Source organism: Marmota flaviventris, chromosome 2 (genome assembly GCF_047511675.1).
Source record: "Marmota flaviventris isolate mMarFla1 chromosome 2, mMarFla1.hap1, whole genome shotgun sequence".
In the NCBI taxonomy this organism is placed as follows: domain Eukaryota; kingdom Metazoa; phylum Chordata; class Mammalia; order Rodentia; family Sciuridae; genus Marmota; species Marmota flaviventris.
The window spans coordinates 103,368,352-103,390,466 of NC_092499.1; the positions used below are offsets into that span (position 1 = coordinate 103,368,352).

Below are 22,115 nucleotides of genomic sequence, written 5' to 3' on the forward strand. Positions count from 1 at the left end.
TTTTACTGCTTGATCATACTAGAAGTTATCAGAAACTATCATTGCTCTACCTATCATCATCCATGGGATACTCGTTGACAGCTGGCTAGTAAGTGATTCAACTCCTATATATCATTCTGAGAGTCTGATTTCTAGCTTGTACCTGATACCAATATGTCATTGCTGTGGTTTTTTAAATTAGAATATGAAGCATGGATTTAGGTGCAAGTGCTTTACTGAGGGCTTGTACTCCAGGAAAAATGCTAAAGAAAGAAAGAGAAGAAATACAAGGAAGAGGAAAGAGCATGCAATAGTCCCATTGCCTCCTGATAATTTAAACAGAAAAATAATATAAGCAACTATTATTTAAAAATAAATTTAAAAGGTTGAGTTTATAAAAAGTCATAAATGAATAAGGACACACAAAAGAGAAAAATTAGTATAAACTACATAAAAAGGTAATCATAAATACAAAAATTTCACTTTAATAGGAGATCTTTAATGTTAATTCTAGGTGCACATGAGAGCTGGTGATAAGCAAAACTGCTGATGATTTCAGAGATAGAAGTGGAAAAGATGGTTCTTTTTTTGAGTAATGAGCTCATATTGATCTCCCAGTTTATCACATCATGTGGCTGTGTCTCAAATTTTCTCATCAACTGTGTTTGTTTTTGAAATGTGAGATATTTCTACTACATTGAAACAGTTTCAGCTTTTTGCTAACCACTTTGATGAAGCCTAGAATATAGAGTTTTTAAAGTTCAAACAAGAACTTCAACTTGGGACTAAAATATCACCCAATTCTCTTCACTTAACTTGGTCATCAGTTGTTACTTCTCTTGTGATCCCATAATAATAACCTGTATATTCCAGGTGCTCTCCTCATACTCCATATTCATTACTCTTACCTTTCACAATATCTTTGTAAGAGAGGAAGTGTTATTTTCCCCACTTTTCAGATTAGGAAACTAAAGCTCAGAGAGGTAAAGTGAAAAGTTTACATAGACAATAAATAAATGAGCTACGCATAGTTGCCTTTGCTCATTTTAGAAAATGCTATATCCAGATAACTAATTTTAAGAAGTAAACACTTTAGAATACTTGTCTTTTCAATGGCCATTTGTTTTACTTGCAATGACAAACTTCTATCCACCCATCTGTGGTCAAGAAAAGAAGTAAAGGCAAATATTATGGTTCAGAGAATTTAGTATTTAGTTAAAAAGAAAGAAAGGGAAGCTTTTGTTGTGAAGCAGAAAGGTTGGTGTTGGGGAGTGGGAGAAATAAACACACCTAAATACAGGCACAGTGTAATCAATTCCCAAACAGACTGTAAAGTACTTTAAAAAAAAGAAAGAAAGAAAATAAGCAAAAGGTTATGTTGGGACTGAAATACAATCCACAAGGACAAATGTGGTTTTTATAAAATATTCTTTTTTTGTTGTTGGAGAGAATGCCTTTATTTTATTTGTATGTGGTGCTAAAGAGCAAACCCAGTGCTTCACACATACTAGACAGTGCTCTACAGTCCAACAAATGTGGTTTTTTAAGGAGACTATTTTAGAAATTCCCTGCAGTTGTACCCAGAATGGCAGCTCCTAGAGAGAAAATGGAATTCCTCAGCTGTTGTTTTTCAATATTTAGCAGGATATATACATTCCAATGGAGTAAACTCCAAAGTTACTTAACTCCAAACATTGTCAGACAGATGAGAAAGTAGAGAAAATTAGCCACAGTACTCAGAAAAATGATTTTAGTCTTCTTCCAACAGTAACAATTTACCTTGCAAGGAGCCAGATGCCATATAATGTTCCAACTTGCTTTTCCAAAAGGATATTGAAGCAAGAAAAATAGAATGGCAACATAGCAGGAGATAGAAAACTGTGTAAAGAAAACCCTATAATAAAGAGGAAAAAATTCAGAGAGATTTATAAAAATAATGTTGTATAATTCTGCATCAGGGCTGGGAATATAGCTTGATGGTAGAATGTTTACCTAGTATGCAGAACCCTGGGGTAAATCCCCAGCTCCACTATTTCCCTCCGAATATCATTGAATAGAGAAGAAATTGTTTCAGAAATTAGAAGATATCTGAAATGCTTGATACTGTGTATGTTCCTTAAGATTGTCTGAAGTTGTTAGAGTACAACTCGGAGAAGATGGATAGGATTGAATCTTCATATCAGAAAGGAAAGAAAGCTAAATATTAATTTTTTAAAGCTTCCAAGAAACTAGAAAAAGAATAACTCAAACCTAACAAAATAAGAGGGCAGGTAACAAGACAGCTAAGAGACAAAACATAGGTTAGTGGTTGCTATGGAGCTGGAAAGTTGAATGGAAACGGAAATGAGTACTAATGGACGGGCTTTCTAGGATAATGAAAATGCTCTAAAATTGTGGTTATGGCTATGAAAACTCTGTGAATATAGTAAAACCACTAAATAATCCACTTTAAATGGAATAATTGTATGTATGTGCCCTAATATTACCACATTGGGTAGAACATGATTATATTTGGATATTTAGGTCATTAGAAAAAATATCACTAGGAAAACATTCATTATATAGTGTATATAAAGACTAATGAAAAAAACTTTGCTTTCTTCTTGTTTTTAAAATTAAGAATACACTTGAAACCTCAAAAGCAGAATTTTAGAAAGGCTAAACCTTTTTTTCATTAGTAGTACTGTTTGTCTCTGTTCAAAATAACCCCTAGACCCTATCCACAAACTCCTTCTACATAGTAAGTAGGGTAGAGAACAGCCTAGTATGGTTTAGAGAAAGTATCTCTAACTAGATAAACTATTTATCTAGTAGATAAATCTTATTTGTTTTTCTGTTTACTGATCTCTCTATATATATGAATTATTTTACTTTTCCCCAAACATTAGTGGTAATATTGTAAATGCAGATATTCCTAGGAAAGCTTATAAATTTCCTCCCACTGGATGTATAGAAATTGAGAGTTGGGAAAAGGAGTGAGAGGTTAAAAGAGCAGATACATACTTTAAATTCCTTGTTTTCTAATTCCAGCATCTGAGTAATCTCAAGGTCAGTCTCTGTTTATGAATTTTTGTTTTGACAATGGATCACATTTTCACATTTATTCTTTTGCTAAGTAAATTTGTATTATATCTTGAATTACCTAAATACTAATGTATAGACTTTGGGTTGTCTTGTGTTCTTTTTTTAATGAAATTATTTATTCTAGTTTGTTATACATGATGGCAGAATGCAATTCATTTCATATTACACATAGAACACAATTTTTAAGTCACTGATTGTACACAAAGTATTTTCACACCATTCGTGTCTTCATACTTGTATTTAGGGTAATGTTGTCTAACTCATTCTCCATCATTTCTACCCTCTTGCCCCCTCCCTTCCCCTTCCTCCCCTTTGCCCTATCTAAAGTTCCTCCATTTCTCCCATGCTTCCACCCACATCACCCTTATGAATCAGCATCCTCATATCAAAGAAAATATTTGGCCTTTGGTTTTTTGGAATTGGCTTACTTCACTTAGCATTATATTCTCCAACTCTATCCATTTACCTGCAAATGCCATTATTTTATTTTCTTTTAATGCTGAGTAATGTTCCAAAGTTTCCCTATCCATTCATCTACTGGAGGGTATCTGGGTTGATTCCACAATTTACCTATTATGAATTGTGCTGCTATAAGCATTGATAATGGCTGTGTCCCTGTAGTATGCTGTCCTTTGGGTATAAACTGAGGAGTGGGTTAGCTGGATCAAATGGTGGTTCCATTTCAAATTTTCCAAGGAACCTCCATACTGCTTTCCAGATTGGATGCACCAATTTGCAGTCCCACCAGCAATGTATGAGTGTGCCTTTCCCCCCACATCCTCACCAACACTTATTGTTGTTTATATTCTTGATAGCTGCTATACTGGAGTGAGATGAAATCTTAGAGTAGTTTTGATTGGCATTTCTCTAATTGCTAAAGAAGTTGAACATTTTTTTCATATGTTTGTTGATTGTTTGTATATCCTCTTCTGCGAAGTGTCTGTTCGGTTGTCCCGTTTATTGATTGGGTTATTTGTTTTTTCGGTGTTAAGGTTTTTGAGTGCTTTATGTATCCTAGAGCTTAGTGCTCTATCTGATGTGTTTGTGTTAAAGATCTGCTCCCAAGCTGTAGGCTCTCTGTTCACCTCACTGATTGTTTCTTTTGCTGAGAAGAAGCTTTTTAGTTTGAATCCATCCCATTTATTGATTCTTGGTTTTAATTCTTGCTCTATAGGAATCTTATTAAGGAAGTTGGGGTCTAATCTGACATGATGGAGATTTGTGCCTACTTTTCTTCCATTAGGCACAAAGTCTCTGGTTTAATTCCTAGGTCCTTGATCCACTTTGAATTGAGTTTTGTGCATGGTGAGAGACTGAGGTTTAATTTCATTTTGTTACATGTGGATTTCCAGTTTTCCCAGCACCATTTGTTGAAGAGGCTATATTTTCTCCAATGTATATTTTTGGTGACTTTGTCTAATATAAGATAACTGTAGTTATGTGGGTTAGTCTCTGTGTCCTCTATTCTGTACCATTGGTCTACAGGTCTATTTTGGTGCCAATACCATGCTGTTTTTGCTACTATAGTTCTTAGTATAGTTTAAGGTCTGTCTTGTGTTTTTTTTAGTGAGTTATTTTATCATGTAATTAAGTTGGTCAGACTCAATCTGCAAACTTTATCTCTTGGAAAACATCTCACTTCTGATATCCATGATTGGCTGAGCTGCTTGAAATCTGACCATGCATGTGTAATTTGGTAGTCTACTGGAGATCTGAGTAAACTTTAAACAAAATTTGTGGCTTTCCCATTCTCTTGTCTAGTCATGCCAATATCTGCTCTCTTGTTTCAGAAAGTCTAAGAGTTTTATATCAGAGTTTTAGGCACCCCATGTTGTGTTAACTACAGATTGATCTCACGCTAAAAGTTATAAAAATGGGAAACACCCCATGCTATTCCCTTTACTCAGGTATCATTTCCTTTCATAAATTGCTTGCTTTTAATCACTCTTTAGTGCTCACTTGTGTGTGTGTGTGTGTGTGTGTGTGTGTGTGTGAATGTATGTGGTTAGAATTTATAGTTATCTGCAAAATGATTGAGGTGGTAAAGTAACTCAAAAATTGAAACCTGTTCCTCTCTTTTTTACTTGAAGATCATCTGCTCATTTGTCAAGAATCAGTTAAGACATTATCTCCTCTAAGAAACTTTCCCTTTCTCCTTCTTTGGGTTGAGAGTTAGGTGTTCCTTACCTGGATTTTCATAAGTCCCTGTGCCAGATTTGCACTTTGAAGGAATGTGTTAGTCAGCCTTGTGTCACTGTGACAAATACCTGAGAAAAATAATTTGGAGGAGGAAAGATTTATTTTGGCTCACAGTTTCCGTTCATGGTTGGCTGGTTCCATTGCTTTGGACATGCAGTGAGGCAGAACATCATGACATAAGGGTGCGTCAGAGGAAAGCTGCTCAACTCATGAGAGCCAGGAAGCAAAAAGAGGTGTGGGGAAGGGACAGGGACAGGATACAGACCCCAAGAGCACACCCCCAGTGTCCTGCTTCCTCCAAACATGCCCCACCTGAGTTTTCACCATTTCCCAGTAGCCCATTCAACTATTGAGGAATTAATCCACTGATGAGCTCAGACTTTACTTCCCAAAGCCCCAAGTATGGACCTTGCTGCATGTGGACCAAGCCTTCAACATGTGAGTTTTTGGGGACATTCTCATTCTAAACCATAACAAGGAAATATCAGAGTATAGGCAAAAAGCTTCTCAGTTTGCCCTCAAAAAATTAAGGTGTATAATTCCCCTTAAATATAAAAAATTATGTCACAGCTGGGTACAGTAGCACATTCCTATAATCCCAGAGACTCAGAAGGCTGAGATAGATTTATAAGTTCAAGGCCCACCTTAACAACTTAGTGAGACCCTTAGCAACTTAGTGAGATCTTAATAAAAAAATAAAAAGGACTGAGAATGTGGTTCAGTGGTAAAGTGCCTCTGGGTTCCATCCCCTGTACAAAACAAACAAAAAGCCAAAAACTATGTCACAAGCAGAGGATTAAAACCAACACAGGCTCACACTTGACTGATCTGTAAGTTTTTGGCTATGTGAAGAAATTAGACCTTACCTGAGGTTATTATCCTTAGTTTCAATAAATGTCTTAAATAGACTTAATAGTTATCAAAATATTGAGCTCTAAAAAATTCTGGTTTCATAAAGTGATTTTCAAATGAGGCACCAATATTAGATTAATAATACCTTGTGTGAAAGAGAAAAGTGCACTGTGTAGTATTTGACATCATGTATTCCTTTAATTCAAATGTTATTCCAACTAAAGTACCAAGTTGGTATCCACAAAATTCTTGCTTCTTGTTCCTCTATGTCCTAGAATGTACCTTTGATAAAAAGGTACTTTATAGACCGTTGTCATCTTTTTTAGTGCTTAAGTAGGAAAAAATACATAAGAAGTACTTGAGGAAGCTCTTCGTCTGAAGGCATCCCTATAGGTGAGATTAAAGCTATACTAAAGTGGACAAGATTGAAAAAGCAGCAATTTTCATGCTTTGGGGAATGAACTTCATTTCCAGGAAGTTGATATGTGCATAGGTTTAAAAGGAATTCCAAAGAGGAGAAGGTGGAAGTGTTAAGTAACAAAGTGTTAGATAAAGTCACACCTAGATATTAATTACTGCATTTCCATTTCAAGCTTTGCCATTTAAATAGGTTTATACTGATGTAAGACAATGCAGTGGCTGATGGCACTTCTATCCTTGTTTACTATCTCTCTTGTTTCAGTATTCTCTCTATGTGACACTCTGTATCAGATTATTGGGAAACAACAAGCATGTTTGTTGTCACAGCAGAAAATTTAAAAATAAGTTCTTTTTGGGTAATTTCATTTTTGTTTTTAGTTATACATGACAGTAGAATGTATTTCAACATATCATACATACATGGAGTATAACTTCCCATTTTTGTGGCTGTACATGATGTTGAGTTACACTGCTCACATATGTTCATATATGAACAAAGGAAAGTTCTGTCTGATTCATTCCACTGTCTCTTCAATTTCCACTTCCTCCTCCCTTCCCCCACTCCACTCTGTCCAATCCACTGAGTCTCCCCACCTTCTGCCTATTTTGAGTCAACATCCACATATCAGAGAGAACATTGAGCCTTTGGTTTGAGGGGATTGGCTTATTTCACTTAGCATGATAATTTCCATTTCCATCCATTTACCTGCAAATGCCATAATTTCATTCTTATTTATGGCTGAGTAATATTCTGTTGTGTATATATACCACATTTTCTTTATCCATTCATCTATTGAAGGGCACTTAGGTTGGTTACATAGCTTAGCTATTGTGAATTGAGCTGCTATAAACATTCATGTAGCCGAGTCACTATAGTTTGCTGATTTTAAGTCCTTCAGGTATATGCTGAGGAGGAGATAACTGGGTCAAATGGTGGTTCCTTTCCAAGTTTTCTGAGAGTTAGTGTTAGAAACTAATATTAATTCAATATTAAGTTTCTCCTATTATCCTGACTGGATTGGCATTGCTTTTTCTTTTTATCTTTTTATAACTAGTTTATGTGTTTTGATGTATATTTGATTTATTAGTTCATCCTCAACTGAGAAATATAAAACTTTAAAAATATAAACTTGGTATAATTAAACTAATGTACATGTTGTTTGGTTTTGGTTATTTTCCTTGAAGACATTTAAGATAATATTATTTTATAAGGAATAAAATACTAAAAGAAATTTTTGGTTATGATTAAAATATGATTTAAAGTTATTTATTATAAAATGTAACAAAAATTTAAAAATTCAACAAGCTGATACAATAAAAATTGTGATGTATGTAAAAAAACTAGCTTGAGGCAATTTAGTTAATCAGGCCTGAGATTTTGTAATATGGACTGATTCAAAAGAAATACTTAACCATATTTGGCACAGTGATTGCCTTCTACTCATCTCCCTATAACATGGCTTCTAGTATTCGACTTTACCTTGAATATCCTACCTGAGCCTAGTAAGGGACTTTTTCTTGCAAGACCCAGAGGCCTTATTTCTCTCTACCTGTTGCCCAGTTTTTCCATTGTATTTTAGATGGATAACCACATATTTGTTTCATTTTATTTTTAGTGTTATAAATCCAGAGTGTCCCCAACTAGACGGTTCAAATTAATGACTTTTCAACTTTATGATGATGCAAAAGTGCACCCATATAACCATTCCAGTTTTCACTTTAAATACAGACTTCAAAATACTACATGAAGTATTTAACACTTTGTTATAAAATAGGCTTTGTGTTAGATGATTTTCTTCAACTTCAGGCTAATATAAGTGTTCTGAGTATATTTAAGGTAGGCTAAGCTAAGATATGATGTTTGATAGGTTAGGGATATTCAATGCATTTTCAGCTTAACAGTATTTTCAACTTAAGATGGGTTTATTAGAATATAACTTCATACTAAGTCAGTGAGAGTCTATATTACAAAATTAATGTGTTCTTGTAGTGAAGTATAAGATTTGTGATACTTGAGGCTAACATTTTAGTGGAATAGTCAAAACATCTGTATACACTGTGTGTCTGTAGCCTGAATTATCTCAGTAGGTCAACGATAAGAATCATTTTTCTATTAATATTCAGATTTCACTGGCTTTTGCTCCACCTGCTTCCATAGGGCATTAGTCACTTCTGCAGCATTCCTGGGGGTCCGCTAGTGGCATTTCTTGTGTATTTAAAAAGGAGTCTTACGTTTAAGGAACTGTGACTGTTCTGCTAACTTGCTACCAGCATTGTGGACTCTCTGAACACCAACACTGGCTCTCTAGAGCTCTTGAATTTTCAAAGCAGGGATGACCTTAGAAGTAAAATGATGCATACACCAGGAAAATCAATAATCAAAAAGATGCTAAGTTAGTATTTTTCTAACAGATACAATTGGCCAACCAGAAAAGCTTTATTGGAGATAGATTATTACTTAACAGTAAAAGGTTCATTGACTAGGATTTAAATCTTATTTGTTTCTACTATATTTATATTTATACTATATTCCAAGATACATTTTTTTCAAATTTTAATATATTTGAAGGCAGAAGTCATCTTACACTAACATTTAGACAAGCAGCAGAAGTAATGTGATTATGGCTGCATAAATAGTCAGGAAGATATTGTAGGTAGAAATGGTGGTGTGAACCTGTAATCCCAGCTATTGAGGAGGCTGAGGCAGGAGTTTCAGAGGCTCCATGCAAATTTAGTGAGATTCTGTTTCAAAATAAAAAGGGCTGGCAATATAGCTCAGTGGTAGAGTGTCCCTGGGCTCAACCCCCAGTACTACAAACGAACGAAAACTAAAAAACTTGCAGAAAGGGTGTCAGATGTTATAGATGTGAAAGAAAATTCTAGGGAAAACAGCGAATAATGGAACATTCTTTTTATTTTCTAAATTTTCCTTTCTTTTAAATTTATTTTAACTGACATATAAAACAAAATTATACATATTAGTGGGGTACCACGTAATGTTTCATTACATGTATATATTGCATAATCTTAAGATCAGTTTTGACAAGTCCATCTCCTCCAACATTTGTCATTTCTTTGTGGTGAAAACTTCCCAAATCCTTTTTTCTAGCTTTTGAAATGTATTATTATTGTTCTCCACAGTCACCCTACCATGCACACCAGCACACCAGAACTTCCACCTAACTATAACTTATCATTAATTGATTAACCTTTCTTCATCCTTCCCTCTACTTTACTTTCCCCAGCATCTGGTAACCACTATTCTACTCTCAACTTCTATGAGATCAACATTTTTAGATTCCACATGTGAGTAGGATCATACACTACTTGTCTTTCTGTGCTTGGCTTATTTCACTTAACACAATGATCACCTGTTCCATCCATGTTGCCACAAATGACAGGATTTCATTTTTTAGAGCTGAATAGTATATATACCACATTTCCTTTATTCATTCATCAGTTTATGGGCCTTAGGTTGTTTCCATTTCTTGTCTATTGTAAATAGTGCTGCAAAGAATGTGGGAGTGCAGATGTTTCCTCAACATTCTGATTTCATTTCCTTTGGCTATATACCAAGCAGTGCGATTACTAGATATGGTAGCTCTATTTTTATTTTTTTGAGGAACCTTGTTTTCCATAAGCTATACTAATTTACATTCCCACCAATAGCGTGCAAGTGTTCCCTTTTCTTCACATCCTCACCAGCACTTGTAATCTTCAGTCTTTTTCATAAAAGCCATTCATATTCAAGGTGATATCTCATTGTGGTTTGAATTTGCATTTATCTGATGTTGAGTATTTTTTCATATACCTGTTGGCCATTTGTATGTCTTATTCTGAGAAATATCTATTTAGATCACCTCCTATTTTTAAATCATGTGGCTTAGGTGTTTTTTATTGTTATTACTTTAGATATCACCCTTTTGTCAAATGCATAGCAATACTCACCCTCTGTTCCCTGTTTCCTGAAGTAGGATGCTTACTTTCTCTTACCCAGGCTTATCCCTTTTATGAATAGCTCCTACCCTATCTACCAAGAAGGTAAAGTTTATCCCCACCTATGAAACTAGATAGAAGGCAGCCAATCATTTCTGATTAATGGGTAGTTAATCACCTATAATACTTGATCCAAATTCTTATTATTATTGTGGGATTTCACTCATTATTTTATTGTCTTTCTGAATTACATTACTATTAAACCATATGGTTTTAGTCTAAATTTCTCCTCCTTTTCCTCTTCTATTTCCTCCCCCCTCCTCCTTTTTGTATTCCAATAGATAATTGCTTCTTGTGTCTGTCTTTTTATCTCTCTAGATGCTTTAAAAATCACATATCTCTTTTGGTGTTTTGGAGTTTATCCTAGATCTAAGAATAGACTTTTAAAGTTATCCTCCTTGTGATACAGTGTACTGCTTGAATTTATGCATTTGTTTCTTTCCTAAATTTTGGAAAATTGCAGTTTATAGCTTAGATCAAGGTTTCAGATTCAGCTTTGTTTTGTTTTGTTTTGTTTTGGTACCAGGGATTGAACCCAGGGACACTCGACCACTGAGCCACATCCCCATACCTATTTTGTATTTTATTTAGAGATAGGGTCTCACTGAGTTGCTTAACACCTTGCTTTTGCTGAGGCTGGCTTTGAACTCTCATTCTCCTGAGCCACTGGGATTACAGATGTGCACCACTGTACCTGGCTTAGCTTGTTTATATTACTGTTGACATAGCCTTGCTTATGAACACAGTTCTTCTATAGACATTTATTTACATTATTCCTTTTATTCTTAGTTTCCTCCTCCAAAGATTAGTTTCTTTTATTGCAGGGGAGGGTGGGTGGAGATCTGGAGGAGAAATCAGTAGAACACATGGATGTTTTCCTTCAAGTTTAGCAGTGTGTGTGTGTGTGTGTGTGCGCGTGTGGGCGTGTGTGTGTGGTGTGTGTGTGTGTGTATGTATATAAATGTAAAATATAGTTATTTTACAATAAGAAGGTGCCCCAAATACTCTAGATTATAATTCTGTTACAGCAGAAACACTTTTAATTCATTTTTAAAGTAGGCTTTCTTTTTAGAAGTATTTTCATTTACAGAAAAATTGAGAATATGCTAGTGAGTTCCTATATACCCTAAACCCAGTTTCCCCTGTTATTAACATCTTACCTTAATATAGTTACATTTGTTGTAATTAATGAACCATTGTTAATATATTATTATTAACAAAAGTATATAATTTATTCAGATTTTCTTGGTTTTTATCTAATTTCTTTTTATGTTTTAGGACTCTATCAGGAATATAATTTTATGCTCTGTGGGCTCCTCTGGGTTTTAAGAGTTTCTCAGACTTTCTTTGTCTTGAATGACCTTGATAAGTGAGGAGTAATAATAATGTGGTATTTTGTAGGATTCCCCTCTATTGGAATATTTTGTGGTAAAAACTTTCTAGCATTAGAGCCATTTTAAAATGTAAAACTTGGTGGCGTTAGATACATTCACAGTGTTGTGCAATGATCCATCACTATCCATTTCCAGAACTTTTTCACTGTCTTCAGCGAAGTTCTGTACTTTCCATTCTGTTATCTCCTATCTCCAGTAAACTTTATTCCATTTTCTCTATATATAAATTTGCCAGATCTAGGTACCTGATATAAAAGGAAGCATATAATATTTGTCTTTTTGTATCTGGCTTATTTCACTTTGCATAACTCTATATTGTGGCATGTATCATGCCTTCATTCCTTTTTAAGGCAAATAATGGTCCATTGTGTGTGTATATGTGTGTATATACATATGTGTATGTATCAAATTTTATTTATCAATTTTACTTATTAGTTCCAGCAGGGTTTGTTTGTTAGTTTTGTTGTTGTGCTTGATTCTTTTTTCCATAGATACTCATGTTATCTGGGGAAAAATAGTTTATTTTTTTACCTTTTATTCTGTATACTTTTTATTTCCTTTTCTTGACATTTTGCATTAGCTAGGAGTTCAGGTATTATATTAAATAAGAATGGTGAGAGCAGACATCCTTGTGTTATTCTTGATCTTAGAGCAAAGTGAATAGTTTCTTACCAATAAGTCTGACATTAGCTGTAGGGTTTTTTTTTTTTTTTAGATGTTTGTTTTAGTTAGCTTTTTCACTGCTGTGACTAAAAGGACTGACCAGAACAACTGTGGAGGAGGAAAGGTTTATTTGGGTGCTCGTGGTTTCAGAGGTTTCAATCCGTGGATAGCTGACTTCATTCCTCTGGGCTCGAGGTATAGCAGAACATCATGGCAGATGAGTGTGGCAGAGGGAAACAGCTCACATGATGATCAGAAAGCAGAGCAACTCCACTCACCAGATACAAACATATAACCCAAAGCCATGCCCCCAATATTCTATCTCCTTCAGCCACGCCCCACCTGCCTTCCCTTACCATCCAATTAATTCCATCAGGTGATTAATTTCACTGGTTGGGTTAAGAGTTTCTTAACCCAATCATTTCTTCTCTGAATTGCATGGTCTCACACTTGAGCTTTTGGGGAACACCTCGCATTTAAACCATAACAATGTTCTTTATCAAGTTGAGGACATTCCCCTCTATTCCTAGTTTGCTGAGATTTTCTACCTCAGTAGCTATAGTAGTCTGTCAAAGTCTTTTTCAGCACCCATTTATATGATCATATGATTTTTTTCTTCTTTATCCTCTTGATGTTTTACATTGCTGAATTATAATTATTGATTCTAGAATACTGAACATCCTTCCATACTTGAAATCAAGTCCCACTATGTCATGTTGTAATACTTTATTAAAAAATACATTGTTGGATTCTAATTGCTAATATTTTGTTGAAAATTTTTTGCATTTATGTTTATGAAAGATGTCAGTTCTTTATTTTCTCCTCTTCCAATGTCCTTAACAGCTTTTGGTACTCATAAGATGAGTTAAAAGTTCCCTTCTGAGGTAGAAGTTGCTTCTGCTTCTGTTTTCTGGAAGAGATTGGCAGAATTGTTATAATTTCTTCCTTAAGTATTTGGTAAAACTAAAGTAAACATCTCTAGGCCTAGTGCTTTTCTGAAAGTTTACTAACTTAATATCCTTGCCTACTCAGATTATTTCTCCCGTATGAGTTTTGGTAGTTTGTATCAAGAAATTGATCCATTTTTTTAATTTACTGAATTTGGGTTATAGAGTTGATCATAATATTCCTTTATTATCCTTTTAATGTTCATGAGATGATTCACCCTATCCCATTCATAATGTTGGCATTATATTAATATTTTTAAATTTTCTGTATATTTTAATTTTTGACATCTTAAAAATCTTCTCTAACTGGGGAGAGATACCCACCCTAGGGGAAGTCAATTCTTAAAGACAACAAAGGGCTTAGCCAGAAGCATGCCTCTGACCTAAAAGCTAAGCAATCTAGACACCTGGCTCCTGTATCTAGGAGGATTAATTCTTTTGCTTTAACCATCCTAGGGCCAAGTCCAGGCAAATATGACTATACCGCAAAGCTTTCTAAAATTATTCAAACTGCATCTATTTATTCTTCCTTGCCGTGCCTTTCCTGTGAAAACTCCAATAAAGGCTATAATTTAGGTCTTCCCCTCAATCATGTTTTCTTCCTCTTCACCACCTGAGGTTTCCCCATATACCCCTGTGTGGCATGACATGCCTCACTTCTAGGTCTTTGAATATAATACTTTGTTTTTGTGATTTCTCCTGTGTCCTCTTGAGTGACCATCACATGGAAGAATACAGAACAGTTGTAATTTGTGAATTTTCTTTTTTCTTTCTTAGTACTTTTAGAGGTTTATAATAGCAAGCCTCTTTTAATGTGATTTTTAGTTATTTATATGTCTTCTTTGGAGAAGTAACTAGTCAAAATCTTTTATCCATTTATTTTTTGTTTTACTTTTGTTTCATCTTTTTAGTTTTATTATTTTAACAGTTTGTTATATATTCTAGACACGTCTCTTATCAGATATATATTTGCAAAATTTCCTTCCTTTCTGTGGTTTGTGTTTTTACTCTATGGTATCTTTTGAAACAAAAAGTTCTTAATCTTGATGATGTTCAGTTAATCTACTTTCATTTATTGTTTTTACTTTTGACATAATATCAATGAATCCATAAGTAATTTAAGGTCATGAAGGTTATTTATACCTATGATTTCTTTGAATAACTTTGTATTTTGCTCTGTTGTTTAGATCTGTTAGCCATTTCGAGTTAATTTTTGTACATATATGAGTTACAGGCCCAGTTTCATTCTTTTTTTTGCATGTGGATATCCAGTTGTCCTCCGTTTTTTGACTAGTATTCGCAATGAAGGGTCTTGGCGCCCTTGCAAATCAGTCGATGGTAAATGTGAAGGGCTTCTGGACTCTCAATTTTAACTGGAATTATTAAAAACTGCTCTATACATAATCTTACATTAAATGAGTTAATTTGCTCTTTATAACTCTATGGTGAGCACTGTTCTTACTCCCATTTATCAATGAAGTAGCTGAGACACAGAGTGACTTATCAAAGGCCATACCACTAGTAAGTCAACTAGTAAGCGGCAGAACCAGGATGTAAACCTGGGCTGACTGATTTGAGAGCCTGAGCGCTTAACCGCGGTAAGTAAAAGCTAGAAATCTGGACTTCAGAATTCTACTGAAAAGTGTCTTTTAACCAAAGGTAGGGGGAGTGGGACTGGCTGTAAAACACAACAGGCTTTAGTTGCTGGCTGTATCAGAAATGGACCTGCTGAATCCCTTCCACCCTACAAATTGAGAACTTTCGCTTGCTGTCGATCAAAGCACTGAGTCAGCTTCTGGATTCACCGGGCAGAGCCGGCTCTCCGGTAGGTAACCACTTAGGTGCAGAGCGCCGGCCCCGCCCATGGCCCGAGTGTGGCACCCGGGTAACCGTAGAGCGGTGAGTAGGAAGGGGTGGGCGCTCCCGCGGGAGGCTCCGGGCTTTGGGAAACTCTCGCGGGAAGATGTGTCGTCGCCTCGGTAACGGCGTCGCGGTCGCTTGAAAGATGGCGGGTCGAAATCTTGGTCTTCGGGTCAGTTCACTTCTAGACCTCTGGCTGGTGAATGGGCTGCGGGCATTGAGGACGTCCATCCTCCGTGAACTTGGGGTCTGAAAGTCTCTGCCTCTTTTACAGAGACGTAGCGTTCCGGGGACTCCGCTGCCGCCGCGTGGGCAGAAACCTGCCACACCTCGACAGGATCTCCTCGCCAGGGAGGAAGAATATAAGTAAGAAATTCGGCGGTGGAGTTTTCTTCTTTGATCCAAACGAGGCTGCTGACGAGTATTTTTTACTGTTGTCGACAGAACTTTCGGGAGTACCCGCTGTCCAGCATTCCCTTCCCATCATCCCGCTCACCTGCCCCCTCTCTGGTCCTCCACCTTAGTTACCCGCCTGTATCGTACTGAAGTGGGCGGAGATTGAGCCCCAGTGAACGTGTTAGTCGGCGGGAGGGAGTTGTTGAAAGTGGTTAGGATAGCGGGAGTTGCCACGTTGTTTCTAGCGTAGGGTGTTTCGCTTGACTTCGAGTTCCTAGAGTTAACGTTGTGTAAATTTCTTTTAGGCTCGTTTTCTAAATTGAAAGCATATTTCTCAGGGCAACAAGAATTATGTTCTTACCCACATTTGGTGGAATGAGAGGAGGATTTCCCTTATCTGTTTTCAGTGTCATTGCTACTCATTGATCCAGCCCCATTCCTCTCACCATGCCTCAGTTTTCACCCACCAGCTAGGGTGTAATCTTTTATTTTCATCATGTCGTTCCATTGCTGTAAGCTCCTCGGCGGTTTCCTTTTGCACTTCAAAAGCTTTGCCATATCTAGTTCTTCCTATCCTTTTATTTGATGTCCCTTCCTCTACCTCTCCAGCTACCTCTTGTCTGTCTGTATGTCAGTGTCTCTCTTGGCCTAAAACTCTCCAGTTTCACTGGCCTTTATTTCCTCAAACTTTTTTCTTTTCCTTACAGGCAGTCTTACATGCCTTCCACCTATAATGCCCAGAATGCCTTCCTAACCATGCTATACAGACCACCCTGTTGTTCTTTATTTATTGTATTATTGATTTTCTTCCCAATTATAATGTTACAGTGAATTCACTTGTTTACTTTTATAAAATTTCTACTTCACTGGACTGAAAATTCCACTGAAGCAGAAATTTATGTCCATTTTATTTGCCGTCATATATACCCTTGCAAAAAAAGTATATTTTAACAACTTTTCAGTTTAAAATAATTAAAAAATTAAAAACAATCTGGCATATCTTCAGAGTTTTAAACAGTTACCAATCATGTATAACCAAAAAACTATAAAAAAAGTCAAAACTGGAGTGTATAGTTTTTAGATGAAGTAGACACAAGCCAACTTGTACAGCAGGTAGAAAGATCAATCCTTCTCTTCCTGTTAAAAAGTGCCTTGTTGTCTTAGTTCAACAAGAGTGTACTTAAACAGCTGAGTATGTTGTCCATATACAGTTATCAGCTGGTGCTGGAATCAAAACGGTTATTTTCATTGCCATTCACTAGATAGTATTAAATACCTACTTTGATAAGGTTGATTTGTTTTAGTTATTTGAGAATGTTTTACAGCTGGCTCTGGTGTGTCATTAAGGATATATAGTCCTCATTAAAGTCAGAAATCTATAGGAAATATTCTGTTTTAGTAGGAGTTGTTTAATAGTAAAAGTGGCCAGTTGCTTGTTCTGTTTGTTATCTGTACTTCAAGGTATGCAAATCTGAGGCATGTGAAGGGAGCAACTCCCTGATTCTGCCTAAAACTTCTAGAGCATTTCTGGGCCATGCATAAATGTAAAATGTTTGGCCATCCTTATAGGCAAGTTTATAACAGTATTTTGACACCTGTTGTCTTGGTATTAAGCATATTGGTATATATATTCAGTTAGCAGAACACAGCATTTCCCAGTGACCTCAATCCAGAATCTGCTACATTTAAGCTCCTGTCACATAGTTGGAGGAAACAATCTCTATTGGAAAGGCTAGACCAAGGAACATGCTAATCACTCCAGTTGGTAGATTCTCCAAACTTCATGCCTCTATTATAAAACCAGAGAACAAAACAAGATTATATGATAGCTGGTAGAACAAGCCCTCCACCTTATAAATCCCAATTACATAGGATTTATGTATTTTCAGGGAATTAACATCGTTATGTATTGAATCTTTTATGAAAATGATACATCTCCATTTACATAGTTTTTAGGTTCATTTAATAATTTATCATTCTACTACATACAAATCTTGCATACAATTTCAGGGTGCCTTACAATTTTGGTTGCTTTGAGTGATTTTTTTAAAATGACATTGTCTAGTGGCTTATATATGTAAGAATATTAGTTATTTTTGCATGTTGTATTATATCTAATGTAGACAGAGATCTTCCCCTGCTGAACTTTTTCGTTCTACAGAGTCCCGTGAAGTTTTGATGAAGATGGTCATATGCAAATTAAGATAGTTTTGTCCCTTTTATAATTTCTCATATATTGTCTTTTACCTCCTCTGTGTTTAGGGCAATGTAGTATAGAATAGAAAAAGCTTCCTTATTCTGGCTATTAATTTTGAGAAGCCCAATTTAAAAAAAATATTTTTGATTATGAATTCAGTTTCCTCAATGATTATGCATCTATTTAGATGTACTGTTGCTTCTAAAATAAATTTCACTTGATAGTTTTCTAGAAAAGTGTTCATATATGCTTTAAAATGTATTAGCACAAGTTTATTGTATACTCGTAAATCTTGACTATATCTATGACCATATATACATCTACTTTTGGAGTTTTTTTTAGTGTTTATTTTTTATCTTCTCCTTTTCTATTCATCTTGCCAAGAGATTTATGTATTTTATTGGTATTTTCAGAGAACTAGCTATAATTTTCTTGCTCATCTGTTTTTATATTTGTCCTTATAGAAATATAAATTATTCTTATTGTGGTGAATTTACTTGTTGAGCTCATTTATTTTGTTCTTTAATAAATATATTTGGGTTTGTAAATTTTGTTTCACTACAGCTTAACTATTCTAGAACCTATTTTTTTTTGTATATATACACACAAACAAACATATATAATTATATATATATATGTATATGTGTGTATATATATGCATATACACATATGAATACACACACACCTATATAATTTCTTTTGTGGTTATTTTAAAATATTTTATTATTTTTGTAGTAATTATTTAGGAGTGTTGTTTTAATTTATGTAGGGTTGTTTGTTTACTTTTTTTTAAACTGAAGTTTATTATAAGTGGCACTACGGTCAAAGAATGCTTTTGATACTGATTTTTAAAACTATTTTGAGACTTGTGGCCACATACATGTTCACTTTTTGTAAATGTGCTATGTGTTCTTGGAAGGACAGTTAGAAATTTTATTTACTATTCATTTTAGTTTAGTTTTCATCATCACCATATTTTGTACTAGCTTTCTTGGTTTCTGTTAGAGGTATATTAAAATAATTATAGTTTTAAAAAAATCTTAGAATCGTGGCCATTTTTGTTTAGTATACTTTATTACCTGTTTAAGTTTTGATTCCTTTTGTTATTGTGTAATGTCCATTCTATCTTTTTAATTCCTATTTATTTCTTTCCCAAATTCAGTATTCTTTTGTAATATTTTCTGGGTCTTCCTCAATGATTTCTGTTCTTTCTTCCCCACCCCTCAGATTAAAATTCTAATTAAAGTCCTTTTTTAGATTGTTTCATTATCTCTTGTTCTTATGGTACAAGATTTTCCTTTTAATTTTTGCATCTCTTTGGTGGCTTGTTTATGTGATTTTTTTTTTCTTTTTGAAGTCATTTTAGCAGGGTTTGCTTTCTGAGAGAGTTCTGTTCCATATATTCTAAATGAGAAAATATCCCTATAGGGTGGTCTTGAATTTACTTTTGCTAGCTAAGAGTTTTCTTTTGTTCCAGGGCAGCTTTCTTCTGTATTAAAATATTGGCAGAGTGTGCCTGAACCATCTGTATAAGATGACTCCACTTACGTGTGTTCCACTTATTCATATGGTAATCTTTTTCCACCATGCCTCTACCTTCATCTCTACTCACGTAAGGTTATGGGTGGAGTTTCTGTAGCATGTGTTTACAGGTGTAGCCCTTCATGACTCATGCTCAGCTCTTTGGGCTTCTATTCCTGTTTACTGCTCTCACTTTGAATTGCTGCCTTATTCTTAGTATGTGGGCATATTCCCCTTCTGAGTTTGAGCTTTGCAATAGTTCCTTCATTACATGTTATCTGGCATTTTCATAGATTGGAATAGAAGTGTAGTCTCAGTCATCTCTATCAGTTATATTGGTTGAAGCTTCTATTTAAGTCCTTCTGATTCTTATTAGGAAAATTGGAAAAATCAGATAATGGCACCTTAAATGCAACTTGAAGTCTTAGATATTTTTCTTTTGACCATGTAATCTCAAGATATAAAAGTATTTCTTAAAACACCACACTATTGGGGTAGGATTGTGGCTCAGTGGTAGAGTACTTGCCTACTACATGTGAGGTACTGGGTTTGATCCTAGCACCTCATAAAAATAAACAAATAAAATAAAGGTATTGTATCCATTTTAAAAATCAAACTGTTTTAAGAAAGAATATGGTACTACCCCCTCCTATTTCCTGAGAGCTATGGTTATAAGTGGTTGTTACTTCTGATTCACATAAATAAGAAAAATTCCTCCACATATCTCCCTCGTATAGTTTCAAAAGAGCCTACTGGTCTAGAACTATGACCTTTTCAAAAGGAGAAAAAAGTTATATGATTTTGAAGGTGTTTATTGTTGTGTTTATCTGTAATAGTGAAAAAGGGACTTGAACTCATTGAGCAGAATTTAGCACATGCTAACTGAAATTCATTGGAATATTGTGAGCCATTTCAATGCTAAAACTTATGTAGAGATAAACATATTACCTCTGTCTTGCTGTGGGAAAACAGCACAGTATTGGGCTAGGGTTGTGGCTTAAAACACCTTTCTTAAAACACCACACTATTGAGCTAGGGTTGTGGCTCAGTGGTATGGTATACATACAAAATAGTATGTATACCATAGATGAAAATTGGAAAGGAATATTAAAACTGGATGATGGTGGTAGTAGGATTATGAACATTTTTTTCCTTTAAAAACAATTTTCTTCAATGATATTGTCATTCTTGTGGTATTGATTGGACCAAGTAAATAGTCTTTCTGTTCTTTGCTAGATTTCTAATAGACTGATGGGAAAAAGGAGTTGTAAGGGGAGGTCCTTTATTAATTCCTTTTATTTCTGATGAAGTTGATATTGCAGTATGTGGCTGAGTTGTAAACCATGTTTAGTCTGCTCACTAACCCTGAGATTTAGCTCCCCAATCATAGCAGCACTTCAGACCAGAGCCAGCCTCCTCTACCCAGTCCACACCCATCCTCAGATGGAGCAGGGCGGATCTCTAAAGCAGCAAGTTTGTAATTTGTATTCTTTAAAGATAGGCCATGCCCAAGAGGATGACTAGTTAAACTCTGTTAGTTTTCCCACTTTATTCTTCCTGAATTTATTAGATATATTATTTCACCTGGAGTAAGGGCTACAGAAAGGCCAGTACTTAGTGTGTTTAAGTTTCCACCACAAAGGAGGGAGAATCAAGGAGGGTTGGGGATAAGTTCCAATTGCTGTGATCATTTTAGGGTATAAATGTCATGTATATGTTCTAACATTTGTTGATTAGGTCATTTTCTAAAGTGTAATTGCTGAAGTTAAATTTTTAAAATTTCATTAGAATTTCAATATAACCCAGTTATTGACTTATTTTCTCTTTTTAGGCGTTTAAATGCAGAATTGGAGGCAAAAACAGCTGACCTGGTTCGACAAGCTGAGGAAGTAATAGTAAGTAGATATATATTTATTAATAATTTCAGGTAAGTGCTCATTTAACTTTTTAATATGATGTATAGCATATGCTCAAAAAAGTAGCCAAAGGATTATATTCAACTCAATGAATGATCACAAACTGAATGTGAATATATTTGCACAAGAATAGGTATGTGTACATGTATTTGGGTAATCATACATTTTCTAAAAGTCATAAGATTGTTTTCCATTTAGATGCTCCAGTCCTTAACAAGAACACTAATATTTAACAATCTTTTCTATTACCAAAAAATTAGTATTTGAGAGTAGCTATGTAGAATTAACACTAATAATTCAGTAAGGATAGAAATAAGTGATCTCTAGAGTAAAGTTGTAACCATTATTACAAATATTCAGTTGAGAATTTGTTTCTTAAATTCTTCCATTGAATCTAGCCCCACTGAGATTCTTGGGTCTAGATTTGAATTGCATTTATATATAGGAAAAATGCTGTGAGGTTATATCTAAGCATATTATTCATCATTCTGGTACCAGATTGGATATTCCTACTTTGAACATTCCTCCTTAAGCATCAGCATTCCTATTTTTAATTGATAGGATGGAGTAGCCCTCTTTAGAGGAGCAAAGTAGCTGCTTTCAGACTTACCACTTCTTACCCAAATTTAAGTATAATTCTTCCTTTAATCCCCTTCTCCTGGCTTCAAAAATGGAGTTGATGGAGGAAGGG

General features: G+C 35.0%; 1 protein-coding gene across 1 annotated transcript in view; it reads left to right on the top strand.

Annotated features, from left to right (window-relative positions):
* Nucleotides 1-15,539: 15,539 nt before the first annotated feature.
* The window catches only part of Tex9 (testis expressed 9), a 42,543-nt gene continuing 35,967 nt past the window's right edge, over nucleotides 15,540-22,115 (top strand). Inside the window, exons 1-3 of the mRNA XM_027926049.2 lie at nucleotides 15,540-15,566; nucleotides 15,669-15,760; nucleotides 21,340-21,403. Coding sequence (XP_027781850.1) covers nucleotides 15,540-15,566; nucleotides 15,669-15,760; nucleotides 21,340-21,403 — 183 coding nt within the window. The remainder of the gene's footprint in view (nucleotides 15,567-15,668; nucleotides 15,761-21,339; nucleotides 21,404-22,115) is intronic.